Genomic DNA, 25,567 nt, shown 5'->3' with positions numbered 1-25,567 from the left:
CGGCCGTATTTATCGTACAGACTTCGTAGTCCTACAGCGTTGCTCGAGAGATGCCATCCTTGGCATGGACTTCTTATGCCTCCATGGTGCTGTCATCAACCTAAAAACAAAGTCGATAACGTTATCCACAGAAGAAGCACTACCGCCGCGCACGCCGTCAGGACACCATGCCTTGAATGTGCTGGAAGAAGAAGTCACCATTCCGCCTCGCTCAAGCGTCATTATTTCAGTCGGCGCTCCTAAATCACCTGACTTGGAAGGCGTCGTTGAAGGCAGTCAGCATCTGTTGGTCACCCGAAATATTTGCGTCGCAAGAGGAATTGCAGAGCTGCGGGGAGGCAAAGCAACAGTTATGCTCACGAATTTCAGCAATGAGTACAAACATGTGAACAAAGGAACAACGGTCGCATACATCGAAGAAATTGTCGAAGCCACCAGTGCTTTCGCTCTCGCCGATTCTGTGGAACCTGCTCAGAGGAACCAAGCCCCTCCCATAGCTTTCGACGTCAGTCCCAGACTTCCGAACGATAACCAAGAACAGCTCAAGGCCCTGCTCCTGCAATACGAAGATTGCTTTTCGTCGTCATCGAAAATTCGGCAGACCCCAATCACGAAGCAGCGTAGGTCTTGGCGCCGTTCTTGTGCAGAGGGCTGACGGACTTGAAAAGGTTATTAGTTACGCCAGCCGATCGCTATCCAAAGCAGAAGCAAATTATTCCACAACAGAAAAGGAGTGCCTCGCCATCATCTGGGCTACGTCGAAATTTCGCCCCTACCTCTACGGCAGGCCCTTCAAAGTAGTGAGCGACCACCACGCCTTGTGTTGGCTAGCCACCTTGAAGGACCCTTCAGGTCGCCTCGCACGATGGAGCCTGAGACTTCAAGAATATGACATTACTGTCATTTACAAGTCCGGAAAAAAACACTCCGACGCTGACTGTCTTTCTCGTGCGCCTGTCGACCAACCGCTACCCGATGACCCGGATGACGACTACTTCTTGGGAACGATAACTACCGACGACTTCGCTGAACGACAGCGGGCCGACCCGGAACTTAAGGCCCTAATAGAATACCTCGAAGGCAGGACCGCCGAAGTCCCGAAGGTATTCAAGCGCGCACTTGCGTCGTTCTTTTTACGAAACGGTCTTCTACAAAAGAAAAACTTTTCACCGCTTCGAGCTAAGTACCTCCTCGTGGTGCCTTCAGCTCTGCGACCAGAACTCCTGCAGGCCCTGCACGACGATCCGACGGCAGGGCACCTCGGTGTTTCTCGCACGCTCGCGAGGATACAAGAAAGGTACTACTGGCAACGTCTTACCACCGACGTCACTCGTTATGTGAGGACATGCCGGGACTGTCAGCGACGCAAGACACCGCCGACAAGGCCATCGGGACTTCTGCAGCCAATTGATCCACCTTGCCGACCTTTCCAGCAGATTGGTATGGACCTACTGGGACCGTTCCCGACGTCGGCTTTCGGAAACAAGTGGATCGTGGTAGCTACCGACTACCTCACCCGCTACGCCGAGACAAAAGCCCTGCCAAAAGGCAGTGCATCCGAGGTAGCCAAGTTCTTCGTCGAAAATATCGTCCTACGTCACGGCGCCCCGGAGGTCCTTATCACCGACAGAGGAACGGCATTCACTGCCGACTTAACTCAAGCGATCTTGGCATACAGCCAAACAAACCACCGCTGGACGACAGCGTACCATCCAATGACCAACGGCCTCACCGAGCGGCTTAACAAGACGATCGCCGACATGCTGTCAATGTACGTTGATGTCGAACACAAGACGTGGGACGCCATTCTTCCGTATGTGACCTTCGCATACAACATGGCGGTGCAGGAGACGACGCAGATATCTCCATACAAATTGGTCTACAGAAGGAGCCCGGCAACGACGCTCGATGCCATGCTACCCAACGTCACCGACGAAGAAAACCTCGATGTGAGCGAGTACCTTCAACGCGCCGAAGAAGCCCGACAACTTGCGCGTCTGCGTATCAAGAATCAACAGACGACCGACAGCCACCGTTACAACCTTCGACCACGCTTCGTGGAATACCAGCCCGGTGAACGTGTTTGGGTGTGGACGCCGATACGCCGACGTGGACTAAGTGAAAAGCTTCTGCGACGGTACTTCGGACCGTACAAGGTGGTTCGACGTCTCGGCCCACTTGATTACGAGGTTGTCCCCGACGGCATCACGAACTCTCAACGACGCCGATCGCGACCTGAAGTCGTCCATGTCGCGTGCCTCAAGCCATTTCATGCACGTTAACAAACTGAAACAGTGTTTTTTTGTATTATTGTTGTATTGTAATTTATTCATTGTACTTTCTTGCATTATTATTGTACCTTCATCTTTAGTTAAAGCATCGGGACGATGCCTTTTTTTTCAGAGGGGGGCAATGCCACGTTCCATTTCCCAAGTTTTTGTTATCGTTCCGAAACACCACACGATTCTCGGCGCAAACCACGCCTGCAGGTTTCGAGAAGGTTCCGGACTGTAGTAGATCATTTCGATAAGATCACGCCCACTGTGCGAACAGTACAGATTGTTCTGGAACCTACGCCACCGCCAGCGATAACGCTAGAACATTCGACGGCAAGGGTATAAATGCCGACGCGCTTCGCCGCTTCTCAGTTGTTGATCGAAGGCCGACGCTGCGTTCGCCGCTATCAGTCCGAGACTGCTACCTGTGCAAGACTGCTGCTGTAATAAGACTTTCCCTTTACCGGGCACAGGTTCGCCCAAATAAACAGTTAAATCCCGACACGAAGTTTCCTGTCTTCGGCCACGTCACGACCCCGTGACAATATGAACTCTATGACTGGTGCTTATTTGTAAAGCCATCACTGTACTTCCGCAGTGACAGTGGCTTTTTCGGATCTCAATATGCTTCACCACATAACACCTTAGCATCAGAAAAAAGCTTTCAGAATATTCTGCAGCCATGACACAATTGACTCACGAAAGCGCTAGTTTAAGCGTCTGAAATTTCAGAAATATACATTGATTCCATGCACCTTGAGGAAGTGTAGGAAAAGAGTCTAAATTTTAAACTTGCCAAAAAAATTTGATGTAGAGAAAATCAGCAGTTGACAGTATAAGGACTTTAGAAGGTTACACATTTAGCATGGTTGACTCATGATTATGTGCAAAAAACAGTGCAATAAGACGAAACGAAAAAATGTTGATTTATGTTCTTTTGCCTTGTCCTATCTTATAGAACTGTTTCCTGCATATAATGATTGCATGGGCTTCAAGCTAGGGGTCCATGTGCATTATTGTGGCCAGTTTTTTGGGCAAATGTAGACATTCATTTGACCACATGCCTCATTGGACATTTATGTGCATCACATTCATTAATCAACATTAACATAACCTTACCACAGCAACATCGGCATGTGATGAAGGAAACAGCGCTCCATGGGTTGAAGAATCTTGGCTGCGGCCGTCAACTTTTGCATCTGCTTGCAACTTCCGTCGCGATGGTGGGCGTCGCTTGGTGTTTACTTTTGCACGACCCTGCAATGGTTTGAATGCTTACTCTTTATACTCTTTTAATGGTTCCTCTTTAACCAGAGTTGTGCAGTACAAATATTTTTGTGTCACATTTACTCATGATCTTTCATAGTTTCTTCACATTGCCTTAATATGTTCTAAAGCCTTAAAAAAACTAAGATATCTACGTCAAACAATGCAGAATTTCCAGAAAGATGTTTACCTTATGCTACATAAAATCTCTTGTTTGCCCCATCATCGATTATGCCTCTATGGTGTGGTCACCTTACGGACAAAAATTGTATTCACGTGAAGTCAGGTTGGCAGGCGCCGCGCTAGCTGTGCTGGGAACCACGTGGCCACCATTTTGAAGGCTGGCGGTTCTGACAGATGTATTCATTCCACCAATGCCCAGTTGCTGCCTACAAGTAACTGTGGGCACTTTTCTCTTGTTTTAATTTTATTTGGCTTTAGGAGGTACAAAATTTACCATTTATGAAGCTGCTGCTACCATGAACGATGTGTAATTGGCTCGCTTGAGCGTGTGCACCGAGAAATTGCACGCCAGTGCTCAACAGTGATACACGGACAAAGTGGCCCTCTGCAGTGTGCGTTGACCTACTCACTCTGACGAGAGAGGAAGCCTCGGTTAACATCGTCCAGAAGTTGGAACTTTGAAACATAAAACACTACTTGGTGCATATAATAAATGTTCTATGACGCACAAATGACTGAATTAACCCAAGAAATCTTTGGATGCTTGACTACCGGTTTTGTCCCCACCCCCTCACTAAAAAGTCACGACGACTTCATTGTTGCGCATACAAAATTAAGATAATCTGAAGTTATATCTGTAAGCACGAAAGTCGAGTTTACCCATTAATTTGATCCTGGTGCAATGTTTTATGAATATAGTTGAAGCTGTGGGTTTAACAGCGCTTACTAAGTTGCACATAAAAATACCATTGTACGGGGCACATACAATTGTGGTCGAGCACATACGAGACTGACATTTCAACGTGGTTGGCTCAGCCATAGCTTTGATCAATCAAATTAAAAGTCTCTGGGGCGCAAAATTTTTCGCCAGACCAAGGTTAGAAGTCACCTATGCTTTGATGCAAGTGTACTGAGCCAGGTTACTTTAGCAAGAAAAACAAAAGTGTGTGCATCTCATTTTAGCTTACAGTGTACCGCTGTCACTAGTCCCATTAATAGGGAGGCAATCGCTGGGCTAATTTTAAAGTCTGACGTATCAGCCCCTTTAAATGCACCACGAAAGCATAGACAATTTAGCGTTGGTTCTTCTGGCATGCCAGGGAATGCTGGCTGTGGTCCAAAAACAAAAAATGAAGCAGAGCTGAGAGTTGATAACAAAACCAAAAATATATTCTTAGATAACACAGAACAAACAACACACAAATGTCTACATTCGGCAGCTATCAAATAGAGTACGGTACCACTGAAAAGGTACTCCACTACATGCAATACAATGGGCACAAACAAAAACATGTGCAACAATGCAATCTCATGCATTAGTAACTAAGACACTTATAGACTCAAGTGTTCGACAAACATGTTCATTCCAAAGTTTTGGAACAAAAATCAAGAGCTTCTCTTCCAGGAAGCACTCATACAATATTCAGCACCGGTTCTTGTCCCACTTCATCTGATGATGATGATGATGTGTGGTACTTTGTGAAACTCAAGAGCTTTTCTTCCAGGAAGCGCTCATACAATATTCAGCACCGGTTCTTGTCCCACTGCATCTGATGATGATGATGTGTGGTATTTTGTGGCGCAAGGAACAATTTATGACCAAACAGCGCCATTTCAGTAGACTAGAGACGTGAACAATGACATGGTGCATGGCTGTATAAGGCCCTTAAAATTTCCCGTGCTAACGTGGGTAAAAAAAAAGGAAGTATTAAAATCATGACAGTGACGTGAAATATGTGCAGTAAAAGTGGATGGCGAAAGGTCATGATCATAAAACCAGGGTGGGGTTGTAGTCACCGCAGCCGTGACCTCGGAACAGAGGTTGTGCTATGGATCACCTTGAAATATGTAGCGAAAACTATGTACATCATTTAAAAATATAAGCAGTGATTGAAGTTTAAAAATCGGATTGTACTGTATGAGGATTGCACTGTACGAGGATGTGTCATTGCACTGTACGAGGATGTGGAGACCCGTAAGTGGTTCACCACATTTCTCACACAATGGCGGCAATTGCCGCCAGACAAAAGGTATGAATGTTTTGAGTCAGTGTCCTATTTTTAGCCTTGTAAGTGTGACTTGTGTGTAGCGGGATCTAAATAATGTTGGTCAATTTTCAAGTCTCGGTTTGATAACGTGCAATTTGTTATCTGTTTGCCTATCCCACAGGCACTGCCAGCACGCCCTGAGCTCCCGTCGTAGGAAAGGTTTCATGTCAAGTGCAGGGATGGCCAGGGATGTATTGGTGGGTGCATGGTCATGTGTAGAGCCAGCCAGCGCGTCTGCCACTATGTTTCCAGCGATCTCGCGGTGCTGGCACCCAGTACACTACAACCTGGCACTTGAGGGCATAGATCGTGCATGAAAGAGTAAAGCGATACAAGGACAGGATTTTTATGTTTTTTCAGAGTTTTCAAAGCTGTTACAGTGCTGAACGAATCTGTGTATACAACGGCATGTTCAGGTTGTAATTCCTTGATATGCTTGACGGCTAGAGATATAGCATGGACTTGTGCGGTGAAGATGCTTGTTTGCGAATTTTGAAAAAAAAAAAAGGGCCAACAGCTCCATAGGACACAGCAGTACGAGACTGACACATCTTAAAGAATTCTGGACAAGTGTATTTATGTTGAAGTTCGAGAAAGTGTGTGCAGTAGGTGCATGTTTAGCAACTTCCACAAAAGATACGTCGCAGTGAATAATCTGCCACTGCCACGGCGGTGGATATGCTGAAGGAGCCATCAACTGGGTCTTTAGAAGTGGCACGCCTGCTTCCTCAACGAGGCTCCTCACACGGAGTGAGTAGGGCTGTCTCAGTGAAGGACAGTTGTTGAACAAGGTAGCACTGGACAAATTATTAATTATGGAATGAGTGGGATGTTCCTCGTCTGCGTTAACCTTGTGGTAGTACGTAAAGGACATGTAACATCTTTGCAGATGGAGCGACTATTCATTTTATTATATGTACATGCTTTCTATGAACTAGTTTCTATTAACCTTCTTGCGGCACTCCTGTTTCTTGAAAGAATGTGCAGGTCAACACAGTGCCTACTCTAACATGAAATGTCTGATTGGACAGGTAGCTTTCAATTATTGCCAATATTCTGCTCTGCACACCTAGGTGTGACAGGTCTCGAAGTATACTGAAGCACCAAGTTGTGTCATAGGCCTTCTCCATGTTGAGGAACACAGAAATAAAAAATTGTTTAAGAATAAAAGCACCACAAATTTGTGCCTCGCTACGGACAAGGTGGTCAGTAGTGGATTTAGCCTCTTGAAACCTGCACTGGTATGGGTCAAGTAGGCTATTTGTTTGAAAGGAATGCATCAGTCGCCTGTTTATCATTTTCTTTAATACCTTGCACAGGCAACTCGTCAATGCTATGGGCATGTAACTTGATGCTGAAGCTGGGTCCTTACCCTGTTTAAGAATCGAAATAATGATTGCTTCTTTCCAGGTGGAAGGAATTTCACCAGAAAACTAAAAGGCATTATACAAGGGAAGGAGGGTTTTTTGGGTTTCAGGGGGCAGATGTTTCAGCATTTCACATACTATATGGTAGGAGCCTGGGGCGGTCTTGTTACAGCAGTTTAGCGATGCTTGAAGCTATGCCAAGATGAAAGGTTCATTGTATGCATCATTGTTTATGGATTTGCATTCAATTTCTAGTTTTTTTATTCTTGCTTTGTAAAGTTCAAACGCTGGACTGTAATGGGATGAGTTGGAGACCTATTCAAAGTGTGCACCGAGGGAGTTCCAAACCGTTGCCTTGTGTGTTTACCAGAGGAAGAGGATGTGCTTTTCGTCCTACTAGCCTACTGATCATGCTCCAGACTCTTGCCTCATGTGTATATGAGTTGATGCCACATAGAAACTTCTGCCACCTCTCTCTTCTGGCCTGTTGATGCGTCCTCCTGCCTTGAGAAATGATGTTTTTAAAATTGACAAGGTTCTTCGTGGTCGGTGAGTCTCGAAGATGCCACCATGCTTTCTTTTGTGTTTTGCGAGCATTGAAACACTCACTGTTTCATTAGGCGATGCGCCATTTTCTGGGTAGTCCAGATGTTTGCAGAACGCACTTAGCTGCAGCTTCAAAAAGAAAAGCAGTAAAGTACTCTAAAGATGCATCTATGCGAGCACCACATATGTCAGTCCAACTTAAGCTAGCAATCTTATAAAACTAGTCCCAATCGGTTTTTTCTATGAGCCATTTGGGAACATGTGCAGGACACTCAGATGATGTTAGTCTACTCAAAATTACAGAAAAATGATCACTTCCGTAAGGATTATTTATGATTTTCCATGTGAGTATAGGTAGAAGCGATGGAGAGATAATGCTGAGGTCTATTGATGAGTAGGTATTTATTAGCCAGGCTATATATAGTATGTTGGATCTTTTCCATTGAGGAGACGCGCACGATGATGTTAGTTTACTCAAAATTACAGGAAAATGGTCACTTCCGTAAGGATTATTTATGATTTTCCATGTGAGTATAGGTAGAAGCGATGGAGAGATAATGATGAGGTCTATTGATGAGTAGGTATTTATTAGCCAGGCTATAGTATGTTGGATCTTTTCGATTGAGGAAACGCGCACCATAAGAGAAAAGAAACTGTTCAATAAGGCGACCTCCCGCATCGCAGCGAGAGTCACCCCATAGGCTACTATGAGCATTAAAAATATCCCCTAGGATGAGATACGGTTCTGGAGGTTGATCGATTAGCAACTGAAATTCGTGTTTGTGCAGTTGATGGTGAGGAGGTCTGTAAATACTTCAAATTGTTACCAGTTTGTTGAAGATGACAGCTCGGACAGCTACTTCCTCCAGGGATGTCTGAAGGTATAAGTGTGTACAGGCTGTTCCTTGATTAATTATTATGGCAACACCACTGGATGACGTGACCGCATCCTCTTGGTCCTTTCAAAAAATAATTAACTGCGTAGGAAGCCAGTGTGTTTCGATTTTAAGTGTGTTTCTTGCACACACAGCACTTATGGTGTATATTTGTGTAAGAGTTCTTGGATATCGTCGAAGTTTCTCAGCAGTCCTCTGAAGATGATTGATTGATTGATATGTGGGGTTTAACGCCCCAAAACCACAATATGATTATGAGAGACGCCGTAGAGGAGGGCTCCGGAGTCCTCTGAAGATCCACTGTATTATATGCATCATTTTCAATATGTGTGGTGCTGTGTGCACAAAAAGTGTTACTTCAGGTTACAGGGCCTTTTGGGGGCCCTGTCATTCAATGTTTTTCTTTCTGGGGGCGCTCCAGAGAGTTCTTTATATCCTTCGGCGTATGAGGCGCCGGAGGAGTGGGACTTGTATCCATCACCTTCTGCGAGGTGGCAGATGGTGCCTGATGAGCAGGCGCGTTCACAAAAGTTTCAAACCTAACAGCGAGTGCAGTGATCCGGGGTGCGGCAGACTCGGAAGTCTGCTGAACCGGTTCAGCAGGAGGCGGAGCAGCCCGGGCTACTCCAGCCTTGGGCGCAGATGGCGCGACCGCGATCGCACTTCGTATGACACTCGCGGGCACGGCGCCCTAGAAAGTCACATCTACAAAGAAAGGGGAGTGCTTGTTAAGGAGGGAGAAGCACTGACGCGCCTCTTGAAAAGACAGACTGAATTTATCTTTAGGTTAAAGGATTTGTTTTTTCCTTTTTCCAGGATGGGCACGATCGCGAGTAGGGGGGATGGTCTCCTTCGCAATTCCCACAGCTGGCTGCAGCAGTACAATTGTCCGATGGGTGTTCGGTGGAGCTACAATTTGCGCAAGTAGCGCCCCTTCTGCAGCTTTGCGATCAATGTCCAAAGCGCTGACATTTGAAACACCAACGAAAATTTGGAATGTAGGGCCCCACTCGAAGCTTTCAGTAGCCGGTTTCAATTGAATCCGGTAAGTCGGTGGTACCAAAGGTGATAATTACCGTCGAATCTCGATAATTCGAACTCGAACAGGCCCAAAAATTTGTTCGAACTAATGAAAGCTAAATAAAAGGAGGGCTCTCCATGCAGTGGCGCATGTGCATTGAGCTAACACACGAGGGGGAAGTTTCAGAAGAGTTACATTTATTCACAAATCACAGGGCATCCGTTATTAATTGAAGTATACGTGGTGCTACGCTTCTGCACACGTTTGCCTTGCAGCTAAAATATCAATTTCGCACGCAGCTTGCAAAGCATTTCTACTTCGGCTTCAGCATTCTCCTGGCAAGAGAAGTTGCGCGTGGAAATGTCCAGCGCCGACACTTTCTAAAGACGACGACAACAACGACTGCATGGCCAGCACGCCACGAAAAAGGAGGAGCGTCTCCACGCGGAGAGAAGCAGATCGAGATAACCAATACTCCATGGCAGTTTTTTTTTTTGCTCTGTTCGCCCACGTCTTTGAAAGGAGAAGGGTTAGTGGCAGGGAAGGAAAAGGAGGAAACGTGGCACTAGCGCGCGAGACCCCCCTCCCCCCTCAAGGCGCAACGCTGTGCTCCCGCAAGGGGCAAGGGCTGCAGAAGATAGTGCCTTTTTTCTTTCCTTCAACCACACAATCATTCAACCCAGTGACTGTTTTCTTTTTTTTCCTCTCTCTCTTCGTGCGTGGCGTTGGAAGGAGGAGGGTCTTTACGTGGCAGGGACAGAAAAGGGAGAAGCGTGACACGGGCGTGTCGCAGATCGGCATTTGACAGAGAGCAAACATTCGACCCCAGCCTTTTCTTTCCTTTCCATTTCCTTCGCGGGCAGCGTTGCGGTGTTGCAGGTGCCGCGGTGAAATTGGGCAGGCTGCCGAGAGCATTTTCGGAGCACGGTATATTCGAATTAACCGTCAGAAGAGCTTAGGCGTTCGAATTACCGGGCGTTTTTGCCCATTGAAATACACATAGCCTTGATGGAACGTCATCGTAAGTTTGAATTAACCAGAAGTTCGAATTACCGTATTTTTGCGCGTATAACTCGCCCCTGGATATAAACCGCACCCCCACTTTCAGCTCACCGAGAAAGAAAAAAAAATCCTCGCGTATTGCCCGCACATTTCATATACAGGAAAGGCTGTACAAAAGCTACTGCTCAAGCGACATAGCACATATGTAGACAGAAAAGGCTTTATTTAGCTTGCAGAATACGCTGTCTGCAATGCCAGTCACAATTCACGCACTGTCGCTGCTTTCGCTAGAGCTATCACTTGAGCCGCAGTCCTCACTGTTAAGTGCCAACCACTGGCACGCGTATGCACGCACTAACGCATCAAAAGCGTCTAGTCACGCCTGTGGAGGAAAAGGGCGCGCAACCATTGGCCCGCGTCAACCGCGTTGACGCCCACGCGTCCAAGGCCAATGCACAATGTTGCTTGACCTTTTGGCTTAGAACTGTCCAAGTTCAGCACAGAACGGCACGTTCCTAACTGGAGCGGGTTCATATGTTTTAGAAGATATGATAACACGTTAAAAAATTTACAGTGCTTGACCCACCACAGTTTAAAGTACTTTAGAAGTAATCGACATTCCAGTGCCGAAAGTAACTACAGCGGTATTCACCAGGAATCAATATCGGTGCGCGTGCCGCTCCCGCGAATGAACATTCGCGTCTAGCATACTGTACGTCTATCATAGGCGTGTGCAGAGTTCTCCTTAAGGAGGAGGAGGGGGGGGGCAAAAGTTTGTCGCAGTGCCCCCCTTCATGTAGGGGCTGACTTAGCACCCCCTCACTATTATGTTAATATATGGAGTTGACATTGAACTCCCCCCCTCCTCTCTTTAGGGAATGAGGGGATGGCTGCCCTCCTGATCAGGTTTACAAACAACCGGGTTTCTATACCTGCACTACAAAATTTATTAACAATATCTTGAATATGCTGGTACCTTCAGTATAATTACACATCATATTTTATAGCACTCAACTTAATAATCACGCCTTAAACTTCATGATCTGACAGATGTAAGTCAGTCATAAGACTACAATTGAGGCCACAGTAGCAGGCTTCCGGCTGATGTGTGTGTGTTCGAAATATCCTCTAATGCAACAAAGCACACCTGTTTCTTATTGATACAACAGATATTGGTCATAAGATAGGAACCAAATACTGCATAGAATGCCTTCGGGCATTTTCCATAGTCCGAATGTGCTCTAATGCAACTAACTGTGCCTCACACTTCATGATGTGACAGATATAGGTCATAATATTAGAACTGAAACCTTAATGCAAGACTTCTGGACGTCGTCTTTAGTCAAAGTATTCTCTAAAACGACAGACGACACCCAACTGTTCATGAAGTCACAGATATCGGTCATAATATTAGAACTGAAACCTTAATGCAAGACTTCTAGACGTTGTCTTTAGTCAAAGTATATTCTAAAACGACAGACAACATCCTACTGTTCCTGAAGTCACAGATATCAGTCATAATATTGGTACTGAACTCTGTATGGAAGACTTCTGAACGTTGTCTTTAGTCAAAGTATTCTCTAAAACGACATACGACACCCAACTGTTCATGAAGTCACAGGTATCGGTCATAATATTGGAACTGAACCCTGAATAAAAGGCTTTTGAACGTTGTCTGGAGCTGAAATGTTCTCCAATGCAACAACCCACACCCTACTCTTCATGATGTGACGGATTCAGGTCATGAGGCGGTAATTGTGCCCTGTGCGGAGGGCTTTTGAATGATAAGCGTATTGAAAATATCCTCTAATGCAAGAAACTGCATCTGGCTCTTAATGATACAACAGATACTGGTCATAAGAATGGAACCAAGCACTACGTAGAATGCCTCTGGGCATTTTTTGTAGTCAAAATGTGCTCTAATGCAACTAACTGTACTTGAAACTTTCATGATAACACAGATATTGGTCATATAACTGCAACTGAACCCTGTATAAAAAACTTCTGGACGTTGTCTGTAGTTTTCTAAAACAACAAACCGTAGTATTTAGTATTTTCTAAAACGACAAACCGTGCCTAACTCTTCATGAAGTCACAGATATCGGTCATAATACTGGAACTGAACCCTTCATGGAAGGCAGCCAAAATGTTCTCCAATGCAACAAAACACACCCGACACATCATGATGCAACAAATATTAGTGATCAGATTGGAAACGAGCACAGCGTGGAACACTTTTGGGTGGTATATTTATTTATTTTCAAATACGGCAGCCCTACGTGAGGCTACTGCAAAAGTAACGTACATATACACAAAATGAAAGGATTTAAACAGTAATATCACAATAAGTGTGCCAAGGTAAACAAATATCACTACCCTTGAGTGCACCCCGGTAAGAAATCAGAGAAATAGAACATTATTATAATATTAGTGCCTCCAAAATGTCAGACACACTGGTATTAGGAATCAAACCAAGTAGGTTAATCCAGTGTTTGATAACTTTATTTGAACGTGTTAGAGAGCACTACAAATGACTTCTAAGCTGGATGGTGATTGCGGATCAGTGCTGTGTTGAAGGCTTCAGCACTTTGCTGGTAGCTTAAATATCCTTTAACATCTACGAAATGCATCTGACACTTCTTGATGAGACAGACATTAATTTTGTGATTACAGTCAAGCACTGTGGCTTTCACATGTCAATTGTCAAAATACCCTATAATGCAATAAAGCATGCCCAAAATTTTTGATGGGACAGATACCGATCATAGGATTGCACCAGAGCACCGTACAGAAGTTTTGGGAAGTTTTCCAGCAGAGCTGAACTGAATATGCTTGAGTACATGCATATATATAATCCAAGTTAATGCATATACTAAAGAAACCGAACAGAAATGAAGCGCTCCTTGGAAACACATACAAATATTCAATGTTCGAAACCATCGAATATCTTCAGCTCATTACAGTCTGGAGGAACAGATAAATATATGCACAGTTCTGAAAGGTCTCATAAGTAACATGAGGTACTTTTTGCATTTCTATGCAAATTGCAGTACCATACTAGTGCACTTTCATTCTGTGCATATATGTGGTGATCTTCTCTTCCAACTATCGTGTCATCGTGCAGCTGATTTCAAATCAGGTGTTTCTCACAAGGTTTTCAGTTATCTGTCCAGCTGTAAACAAAACGCGCGTTATAGTAAACTGTAAAATGATGGAGAAGTGCCATTGTATGCCTATAGCAATGAGTATCAGAATGAACTATAAACTAGGAATGTGTGTGTTAGAATGCCTCCAAACAACGTATGTGCTACTGAGCGTGGCAGAGAAGCAGAAGCGAGAAGTGAAATAGCAGGCAATACCAGCAGCACTTAATCATGCACCTTTCTTTTTCGATCACCACAGCAACGCGCACTCGAGTTTGTCTTGTACGTGAATGGAAATGAGACCACTGACAGCTGAATGTTTCAGCGTTGGTGGTACCCAACACAAAGTCACCTCACACTGCTACCAACCAGCGCACGCTTGTTATTAGCTTGGCAAAACACGAAAACGATTTGCACCGAAGCCAACGAATGTTTCAGCGTCGTATAATCCGTGAATACACTTCTACAAGTACGTACGTTTTCACATCAGCGAAATGTGTTGGCTAGTGCGAGGTTCGCTTTCAGCGATGATGAATACCAATGTTGAAAAACACAGTGCAGATAAAAACTCCTCCGTATGAACTACGCGATGTTTCGGGTGTCATATATGGTGTCTATCTTGCGACGGAAACTACCGTAGAGTTTTTTCAGCCGATGGTTCTCGCATGTGCTGGTTCATACGAACTAGACGATAGAGGCCTGCGCCGGATGCAAATGACACCGCTCTGAATTGCCTCCGCGGTAGGTGAGGGCTCACGCTCAAAACTTCAAACCTCCGAAGTCTGTTTACACTCATTTTTAGCACAGAAAGTTACAGATCAAAGCACAAGAACACCGACATGCTCCTTTAGCTCGGCCGACAATCGCACTCGGGACCGGCGCTAGCATAGCCGGCCGGCATTCGCTGGATTTGTCGGCGTCGCTCGAACTCGGCACGAAACCGCGTCATGCTGGTAGCACTCGCAGTCGTTCGTCGTGTCGTTGTCGTTCTAGATTACGAAGCGGTCATTCAGGAACGTTTGGAGTAGTTTCTGTGCTTGCTTCTAGCACTCGGGTGTGCCTTCGAAGCAGCCGCCGTTAGACATAACCAACGCCTCCTCTAGAAGATGCCTGCCGCATGAGAAGATAAACGGCTGCCACACCCTTTCCCTCCTTTATTTTAGAATGTTCTCGGTCGCTAGCGTCACCTGTGGCGGACGGTGCAACAGCGCAACACTTTGCATAGCCTCCGAAACAGTGGTGCACAGTTGCAGGTCTCGAACAACTTTCGACTGACGCGTCCCTAGGGGCCGCAGATGAAAAACGCTCAGCTGGTACCGCCCGTCGCCATGATAATAGTCTCGGTTGCGAGCGCCACCGCGCGGCGCTTGCTCAAAACTGAAGGCAGGCCAACTCCGCTGGGAGCGCGAGCCATTCCCCAGGCATTGTTTAGAGGAGGCGTTGGCATAACGTTCCGAGGCATCGCGCCCTCTGGTTGGTTGGCGCCGCTGTACGCGTGGTGACGTAGCTTCATCATCATCAGCCTGACTACGTCCACTGCAGGACAAAGGCCTCTCCCATGTTCCGCCAGTTAACCCGGTCCTGTGCTTGCTGCTGACAATTTATACCCGCAAACTTCTTAATCTCGTCAGCCCACCTAACCTTCTGTCTCCCCCTAACCCGCTTCCCTTCTCTGGGAATCCAGTTAGTTACCCTTAAGGGGGGAGGCTACCATCGGATACCAACTTTTTTGTTTATTGAGATATCTTAATGAAATTTTCAGGATAGACTTATAAGCAAAAGCATTAGAAGAACTACAAAATTTCATCAAGTTATGTTCACTGGTTTTCAAGTTACAGCAGAATATCAAGGTAGTGCACATGATTCTCTTATTCCAGGCCTGGAGAACTTTCAAAAGGTGCTGGAACTGTGAAATTAACTATGACGATTCCCAGATTAATACTCCAGGGGGTAACAGAGCCCTTTTTTCGAATTTCCTTGCTGAAAAGCTTTAGCAGACCACCAAACTTTGTGTTCGTGATTAGGATATTATCAATCAAATTTTGATTAAATATAGTAAATAACACACACAATATATTGAAAAAATGGGCTTGTCACCCCCTCAGAAATTTATTCATGTACATAATAAAAAAAGATTTATGGAAATCCAATGAGTGGTTGCAGAGATATGGCCGGAATAAGCAGCCTCACTAGCCAAAAAAGTCATTTTGAGAAAACGACGTTTGAAAGTTTTGAGCACATAGGCAGTTCTAAAATGAACCTGCAGCGTAGCTGGAGGTGTCCTTTGGCACTCTCTTTCTTTGCCGCCTTTCCATCTTCTCTAGGGATCGCTTCTTAGCCTTTTTCAAGCGCAGAGAATCTTTCTCGGCTGCCCATTGAATGGCCAGGTGGCCAGGTGTTAGCCCCACTGATGAAGCTAGCTCTTGGGTGGCCCTGTAGCAGCCAGCATTGTATCTTAGCACTGCATCATGCAGTGCTGTCTCCACAGCAATCAGTAACGCATGCTGCTCTTTGGGCATGAGGGACCACAGCACAGAGTGAAAGGACTCTGATGCATTCTGCGTCTTTGCTCCCAGGCAGTGTTGCAGATGAGAAGCCTGTGAGAGCCTCTCATAAATGGGTAGAAGTGCATCTGCAACATAGCGTGGCAGCTTGTACGAATGCTTCGGAGGTGGAACACCAGTAATCTTGCTGACATTGTGACGACACCAGGAGTCTGCACCTTCTGGGCACAAGTCGTGGTGCGGCTCCTCATCCGTCGACGTCACATGGTGGTACGATGCCATCACTGCCCGCCGCATTGCAGCCACATCATAGGAATTGTTCCGTAGGGCCCAGCCATAATAATCTGTCAACTTGTCGATGAGGGCCTTTGTCAGCCTGCCCTTCCCTCCCAAAGCCTTGTCACTTTTCTGCACAAGGTTGTGAAGTGCAGTCCCCATCCTCTTCTGAACGTGGTTCAGGCATTCCTCTTTTGAAATGGGGACCAGTCCATAAACATTTTCTTGTACAAGGGCAGAGAAGGTGGCACTATCTCCATCAGACACGAGCGTTGTGTAACGGAGGTTGTGCTTTGACAGTAAGCGTGAAAAGAGGATGATAGCTGCCTCAACCTCCATTCTCCCTGATTTAGAGTCTGTGTTTTTCTGGCACACATGATTCTCCAGCCAGCATGCATAGTCTGCGTCTCCAGGCTTTGGCCCTACTTGGCAACCATCCTGTGTCATCCTGACGAGATGAACTCCATGAGCTTGAAACTACTCCACAATGCAAGCATACTAGCTCAAGCTTTGCAGCAAGTCCAAGTTGGGTGCCTCCTCGTACCTTCATCCCAATCGCGGTGCACCGGTGGCACGGGGTCCGAGATAGCAGGTCGTCTAGGGCATCCATTTGCACAAGGAAAAATTTTTCGCCTTCACTTGTAGCGGTGGCAGCTTCATGATCACGCTCCATTGCCTGAAATTTCCGCTCCGTCGCTGGCATAGCGCCAAGTTCTCTTTGCACAGCAGCGCGTTGTTGATCCGCCGCCTCTTTCTCCTCGCACGTCAGGAAACTTGTTCGCAAATGCACAGTTGACGACGCGATCGCACTCGAAGCCGATGAAAGAGAAGATGCGGAAGCCACTGTCGATGAGCACGAGACACCAGGCGCACTTGTAACGACAAATTCTTGCCCCGGCGGAGCAGGAGTCCCGTTGCTAGGCGCGTCGATGCGACCACTCTCTTGCGTAGATGAAGCAGAAGCTGCCCCACAGGTACCGTCGGCGCGATCACCGTCGGCGCACGTGCGAGCGGAGAGCCTCGCCGCGCGGACAAGCTTCATAGCTCGCTTTCTTGCACCGAACGATTGTAGCGTCTTCTTTTTCGTTGGGCGTATCGTGAGCGAACACAACAACGGTCTGGTATAGACGGTTGAAAATCGTCTCGTAAAGACGGTTGAAAATCGTTTCGAAGACAGTTGAAACGTGGAGAGTATGCGAACGGCTGCAACGATACATGGAAGCGAGCGGAACACAAAGACGCCGGACGGAGGAGCAGCAGGCGAGCGGCCGCATCGGCCGCATTATGCGCAAGAGCGCTACGTCATCGCGCGCAGCAGCCAATGGCAGTCGCGGGCTCCCCCGCGTCCTTGGGGAGCGCACGCTTCGCCCAATCCCAGCTGCGCGCCTCAGCCGCGGGAAGCTTGAAAGCTCTCGCGAGCCCTCCAAACATGAGTGGCTTGCTCCTCTCCTGCGCTGCCGCCGGCGACGCAGGTGGCGGAGAAAGAAAGAGCAAGAATTCACAAACAAAACAACACCAAAATGGCGGCGCTCCGTCGAGCGGTCGAGAAACTGCGATCCCGCCAAGTTGGGGTATTTTGAGCGCTCGCGCGCCGCTCGAGGGCCGCCGCGGCATGTTCTAAACTTTATTTCAAATGGTTTCGCGACGAATTAGACGTTGATATTTACAGAAAAGGTAGTTTATGACACATACTGCCCGAATATGTGGTTTGCCGAAAATCGACTTTTTCGCGATTTTTCGGTTTTCAAAGGCCGCGTCCCCCCTTAACGACCAGCGGTTATCCTGTCTACCTGAGGCGACGGTTATCCTGAGGTGACGTAGCTTACGCGTGGCAAAAATATCAAGGCCGGCCAACATGCCGGGCTTGATGAAACCTGCCGGGAACACCGCTAACTACGCACTAAATGTAGTGCGCATTAACAGACAAGCACATAAGTGTGTTCGCAGGGGGGGGGGGAGCTCCCTATTATGTCAGTGTCTTTGCACCCCCTACTGACCCACCCACCAGTGCACACTCCTACGACCAGTACCAATTTGCATTTCTTTAAGTGCACAATTCACGGAGGAAAAAATAAACTGAGGCGAGGGCATTGCATCACATTTTGTGAAGCCTGAAGTAGGGAAGAATAGAGGACCCCTCCTCGCTATGGTGGGCACGCTACGGCGGCTCGTGCAGGCGCAACAGGCGCCAGCGAGAGGGAGGCGAGCTGCACAAGCTAATTTCAGGCGCGTGGTGTGGCACCGCCGCTGCCATCTGATGAACGAGCTGAAAATTCGAAACTCATTATGAGCAAATGTGCTGCGATACTCCCTTGTACAGCATCTGTGTGCCATTTGCAGCCTCATTACGGTCCATACTGTGAATATACACTTACAGCTTCATCAGAAAAAAGCAGCAGCACAATCGCGTGGAAGTCGGTGCAATTAATCGGCCGATTCAATGCTTTCACAATGACACAAGAGTCTACAAATGCAGAAATGCAAGTGTACGAGGTTGCAATCACACGTAATAATCATTCACAATGCCTGCTGTCAATGTTACTTTCGGTTTTAAAACCACCTTGTGAAGTAGCAATGGCACAAATTAAACAAAAAAGACGCTTATGGAGCAGTATGGCACAGTAATTTCCAGCTGGCACAATGGCGTCGATTTCCCACTACTCGAAACAGCACACCCTCCCCTCATGCCACCAACGCCACTCAAACACAGTCCCAAGGTGCCACCTAAAGAATGGTAAAAGATTTCGACCTTTGTCATTATTTTAATATTCATTTCAAAATCTTCAAGTTCTGCCGCAGGAAACACCTCAATGATACCTTTTCAATGGTTTTTCGATTCACAGGCTTCCCAAAGAGTCAGAAAATTTTTAGACTTCATGATGTCCACATGCATTCTGCCTGCGCAATGCTCGACGAAGAGAGCGCCAAAGAGAAACGCCACCTGACGAAGTGAATAAAGATCTCTTGCTGCTCGCTCTCTGAGCTGAGCTGAACCAGTCAGCTGCGCAACACCTGTGGTAAATATATTTATCTCATAGTTTATGGTGTAAGCAACTCATCATTCATGTAATAATATTGTAGGAAAGAGACCGACAACGAACTTTTATGGCAGCTGTTTTCTTTGAGGGGGGACGCGGCCTTTGAAAACCGAAAAATCGCGAAAAAGTCGATTTTCGGCAAACCACATATTCGGGCAGTATGTGTCATAAACTACCTTTTCTGTAAATATCAACATCTAATTCGTCGCGAAACCATTTGAAATAAAGTTTAGAACATGCCGCGGCGGCCCTCGAGCGGCGCGCGAGCGCTCAAAATACCCCAACTTGGCGGGATCGCAGTTTCTCGACCGCTCGACGGAGCGCCGCCATTTTGGTGTTGTTTTGTTTGTGAATTCTTGCTCTTTCTTTCCCCGCCACCTGCGTCGCCGGCGGCAGCGCAGGAGAGGAGCAAGCCGCTCATGATTGGAGGGCTCTCGAGAGCTTTCAAGTTTCCCGCGGCTGAGGCGCGCAGCTGGGATTGGGCGAAACGCGCGCTCCCAAAGGACGCGGGGGAGCCCGCGACTACCATTGGCTGCTGCACGCGATGACGTAGCGCTCTTGCGCATAATGCGGCCGATGCGGTCGCTCGTCTGCTACTCCTCCGTCCGGCGTCTGTGTTCCGCTCGCTTCCGTGTATCGTTGCAGCCGTTCGCATACTCTCCACGTTTCAACTGTCTTCGAAACGATTTTCAACCGTCTTTACGAGACGATTTTCAACCGTCTATACGAGACTGTTGTTGTGTTCGCTCACGATGCGCCCAACGAAAAAAGAAGACTCTACAATCGTTCGGTGCAAGGAAGCGAGCTATGAAGCTTGTCCGCGCGGCGAGGCTCTCTGCTCGCACGTGCGCTGACGGTGATCGCGCCAACGGTACCTGTGGGGCAGCTTCTGCTTCATCTACGCAAGAGAGTGGTCGCATCGACGCGCCTAGCAACGGGACTCCTGCTCCGCCGGGGCAAGAATTTGTCGTTACAAGTGCGCCTGGTGTCTCCTGCTCATCGACAGTGGCTTCCGCATCTTCTCTTTCATCGGCCTCGAGTGCGATCGCGTTGTCAACTGTGCATTTGCGAACAAGTTTCCTGACGTGCGAGGAGAAAGAGGCGGCGGATCAACAACGCGCTGCTGCGCAAAGAAAACTTGGCGCTATGCCAGCGACGGAGCGGAAATTTCAGGCAATGGAGCGCGATCATGAAGCTGCCACCGCTACAAGTGAAGGCGAAAAATTTTTCCTTGTGCAAATGGATGCCCTAGACGACCTGCTATCTCGGACACCGTGCCACCGGTGCACCCCGATTGGGATGAAGGTACGAGGAGGCACCCAACTTGGACTTGCTGCAAAGCTTGAGCTAGTATGCTTGCATTGTGGAGTAGTTTCAAGCTCATGGAGTTCATCTCGTCAGGATGACACAAAGGCCTTTGATGTGAATGTAAGAGCCATTATGGCAAAAAAACAAATAGGCAAGGGACAAACAGCTCTCAACGACTTTCGGGCAGCGATGAACGTGTCCCATCGTGGTCTCCATCACAAGACCTTTCAGAAGCACCTGAAGAAATTCAGGGAACCGCAGACACAATGCATAGAAAATTTCTATGCAGAATCTGCTTCTGCTGTAAAAGCCACTTACAAAGAAATGGATCAATATTTCACCAGGGATATAACAGTTTGTTATGATGGAACATGGCACAAGCGTGGGCACACATCCCATATTGGAGTCGGGGCAATTATCGAATACCATACGGGCCTTATCTTGGACGCCGTTGTTCTGTCTAATCAGTGCCTTGGTTGCCAAGTAGGGCCAAAGCCTGGAGACGCAGACTATGCATGCTGGCTGGAGAATCATGTGTGCCACAAAAACACCGACTCTAAATCAGGGAGAATGGAGGTTGAGGCAGCTATCATCCTCTTTTCACGCTTACTGTCAAAGCACAACCTCCGTTACACAACGCTCATGTCTGATGGAGATAGTGCCACCTTCTCTGCCCTTGTACAAGAAAATGTTTATGGACTGGTCCCCATTTCAAAAGAGGAATGCCTGAACCACGTTCAGAAGAGGATGGGGACTGCACTTCGCAACCTTGTGCAGAAAAGTGACAAGGCTTTGGGAGGGAAGGGCAGGCTGACAAAGGCCCTCATCGACAAGTTGACAGATTATTATGGCTGGGCCCTACGGAACAATTCCTATGATGTGGCTGCAATGCGGCGGACACTGATGGCATCGTACCACCATGTGACGTCGACGGATGAGGAGCCGCACCACGACTTGTGCCCAGAGGGTGCAGACTCCTGGTGTCGTCACAATGTCAGCAAGATTACCGATGTTCCACCTCCGAAGCATTCGTACAAGCTGCCACGCTATGTTGCAGATGCACTTCTACCCATTTATGAGAGGCTCTCACAGGCTTCTCTTCTGCAACGCTGCCTGGGAGCAAAGACGCAGAATGCATCAGAGTCCTTTCACTCTGTGCTGTGGTCCCTCATGCCCAAAGAGCAGCATGCGTTACTGATTGCTGTGGAGACAGCACTGCATGATGCAGTGCTAAGATACAATGCTGGCTGCTACAGGGCCACCCAAGAGCTAGCTTCATCAGTGGGGCTAACACCTGGCCACCTGGCCATTCAACGGGCAGCCGAGAAAGATTCTCTGCGCTTGAAAAAGGCTAAGAAGCGATCCCTAGAGAAGATGGAAAGGCGGCAAAGAAAGAGAGTGCCAAAGGACACCTCCAGCTACGCTGCAGGTTCATTTTAGAACTGCCTATGTGCTCAAAACTTTCAAACGTCGTTTTCTCAAAATGACTTTTTTGGCTAGTGAGGCTGCTTATTCCGGCCATATCTCTGCAACCACTCATTGGATTTCCATAAGTCTTTTTTTATTATGTACATGAATAAATTTCTGAGGGGGTGACAAGCCCATTTTTTCAATATATTGTGTGTGTTATTTACTATATTTAATCGAAATTTGATTGATAATATCCTAATCACAAACACAAAGTTTGATGGTCTGCTAAAACTTTTCAGCAAGGAAATTCAAAAAAAGGGCTCTGTTACCCCCTGGAGTATCAATCTGGGAATCGTCATAGTTAATTTCACAGTTTCAGCACCTTTTGAAAGTTCTCCAGGCCTGGAATAAGAGAATCATGTGCACTACCCTGATATTCTGCTGTAACTTGAAAACCAGTGAACATAACTTGATGAAATTTTGTAGTTCTTCTAATGCTTTTGCTTATAAGTCTATCCTGAAAATTTCATTAAGATATCTCAATAAACAAAAAAGTTGGTATCCGATGGTAGCCTCCCCTCTTAACACAATGGAAAGCTTACCAGTGGGAGTGTCTAATCAGGGGATAGCAATGCCGAAAACACCATGAAACCTTTACAATCCCAAATTTGCTATTGTGGTGACTATGAAGGCATATACACACAACCCATGCTGCAAACAGTGGAAGGTGAGCGTCACAGCAGTTTGTTTGAGCTGTGCATGTGTGCATTCTGCGCACATGCTGTGGCTGGTGGCTTGACTAGCGATTGTGTAGGAAGTGCCGTTTCTCAGCGTTCAACATTTTTTTACTTTGTGAGCAGCACAGAATAGGGTGGGGATGAATGTAAATACTCCAATAAACAAACCAAATACATTAGAGTCTATGTTTTTACACAACATAGCTCACAGAAAAAAGTAGGGGCCTTTCACCTTGGTTGCACTTATGAGTGTCTTGTTCTGGTCAGCAGGCTCATCGAAGCTCACAGACACCACCTTGGTGTCCCTCAGTGGTGCCTGGTGCTGTGGCTGGGAACAAAAAAAAGTATGCAAGCTCAATGCTTAGCACAGCTGAGGTGACACAAAATTTTGAACAAGCTCATTTATCAGTGGCCACTGTAATGAGAGAACGAAAACAGTAACACCAAGCCTCGGAAAGTCTCTAGCTCCACCCATCGCCGAACGAGGACAAAAAAAAAAGAAAGCTAAAAAAAGAACCATAGTGACTCCATTCAAATCTACCCTCGGGGACGCCAAAACATCCTCTAGAGGCACCATATTAAGCTCAAAATGTAAAGCGAAGAGAGCCACCATTTTTGAAAAAAAAAAAGGTTTTTGCTATAGTATTGAAGTTAACATTTGAATTCCACGTTGTGCATAGTACTTCTGAGCACTACATTTGTTTGGCGATCGCGGTGCCATGCGAGTTCTACCCACGACCTACTGTACTCGTGACCTGCCCGGAAAGCCCCTCTCCAGCGCCCACGTTTAATTTCTACCTTCTGCCACTAAGGTCCATAACCTACGAGCAGCGTGGCGCGTCAGCACCTGTTCGCTGACGTCGCTTTGCGTTTGTGGTGATATTTCAGCCAACAGAGGACCCATAGTGCGTAACTATTATGCACAAAGAGTAATTAAATAAATATACTAAGAGTCATTCAGAAATTGTTTGCAATTGAATAGACGTGACACCACATAGGCTGTCCTACACTATGTAAGTCTACGGGTTCTCACGTTTGTCAACCAGTGTGCAATAACTACTTAACCCCACTTTTAACAGCTTACTTGACCAGCCATCTAAGTGAAGAAATAGTCACATATATGCTGGCAGTTCATCACAGAATGCAGGCATGCTTACTCCAGCACCATCCAAACAGTCGTAGAGTAGCAGACAAACAAGTTATAACTAGAGCAAACAACAGTGAGCAGTTGAACGAGAGCGGGGACACACACTTCCATATTAACCCGGCCATCTGGGCAGGTCAGCAGTACAGTGGTTCTACTATAAGCAGTGGTTCTACTATAGCAGTGGTTCTACTATAAGTTCTCTTACCGGTGACGAAGCGAAAAACATGCGCTGCCACTGTTTGGTGAGGGCAGCTCATGAGCAATAGGTGAACTAGAACAAGAATGCCCAGTTAATTTTCATCCGATGATTGGCGTGGTCCTCGGCATTCCGCTTCCTTTCTAGCATTTTTTTATTTGCTTCGGTAAATCACTGCAATTGCTGTAGCTACAGTCACTATACTGCTGAATGGTGCTGCAGAAACTCTGATACCGACGAAGGCATTGATTTCTGCAAGTTCCACGGCAATGACATGTAGATTCTTTTTGCCAATGTGCACATACAGCCGAACATGGATATATCGAACCCACATATATTAAAGTTTCAAGTATAACAAACTCGTAAGTTATACCCTTGAAATTCCTTTGTAAAAGTAAATTTGCACGTTTATATAAAACGGTATTTTTACTTGCTTTTGGATATATTGAACGCCACACGAGCTATAAGGTGCGCTTCGGTACTCGCCGCACCCCGCAATCTCCGTGGCAGTGCAGTTCTGCGGGCGAGATGGAAGTGGAAGGTGCACTTTGGCACTCCCAGCACTCGACAAATTTTGCTCGGCACCACGCCTGCGCCAAAACCCGAAATGCTCGAAAAAAATGTAAAAGCAAGAGGGCTCCGACTCCACAATCTCTAACTTGTGGAACGGCTTTCTTATTTTTTTTTTTATTTCTCTCTTTATCATGCTTTCTCCCCGTACTCGTCGACTCAGACAGCAGGAACGCAGGAGTCAAAATCCTCCTCCTTCCGCCTTTCCTTTTAGTTTTTGTTGCTGTTTTGCGAGTTTTGATCAGCCAGCCACAGCTCATGCATTTTGCTGTTGCTTTCGCAGGTGGCCATCGCTTCGCAAGCGTTTTGTTGCTTCTGTTGGCCCGTCACCTAAGTTCCACCGCATGTGCAGCATTTCTCTTTTGCATGCGTCGTGTGCAAAGCTGCTGTAGATTTCTTGAATTGTGAAGTTTTTGTGTAGCCATGGCCAGCATAAAGAAGCGCATGACCCTGGACTTTGCGACGAAGTTGAAGGCTATTCATCGTGTTGAAGCAAGAAATGTTTGACCGTCGCGGATGACTTGGGGATACCACGGAGCACTCCGAGTACCTTGTTGAAAAACAAGGCAGATATTAAGGCAAAGGCGGCATATCACCAAATGTCAGGAGCCTGTCATGTGCGTGCTCCTGCCC

General features: G+C 46.8%; 1 protein-coding gene across 11 annotated transcripts in view; it reads right to left on the bottom strand.

The window, feature by feature from the left end:
- The window catches only part of LOC119175608 (uncharacterized), a 497,980-nt gene that overhangs the window by 130,160 nt on the left and 342,253 nt on the right, over positions 1-25,567 (bottom strand). For 10 of the 11 annotated variants that reach the window (XM_075881653.1, XM_075881644.1, XM_075881647.1 and 7 more), the window contains 2 exons: positions 23,254-23,349; positions 3,396-3,533 (listed from right to left, as the gene is read on the bottom strand). In XM_075881653.1, coding sequence (XP_075737768.1) covers positions 3,396-3,533; positions 23,254-23,349 — 234 coding nt within the window. The remainder of the gene's footprint in view (positions 1-3,395; positions 3,534-23,253; positions 23,350-25,567) is intronic. The other variant, XM_075881649.1, reaches the window with a different exon arrangement.

Source organism: Rhipicephalus microplus, chromosome X, assembly GCF_043290135.1.
Source record: "Rhipicephalus microplus isolate Deutch F79 chromosome X, USDA_Rmic, whole genome shotgun sequence".
Lineage (NCBI taxonomy): Eukaryota > Metazoa > Arthropoda > Arachnida > Ixodida > Ixodidae > Rhipicephalus > Rhipicephalus microplus.
This window is presented reverse-complemented; position numbering and strand designations above follow the sequence as displayed.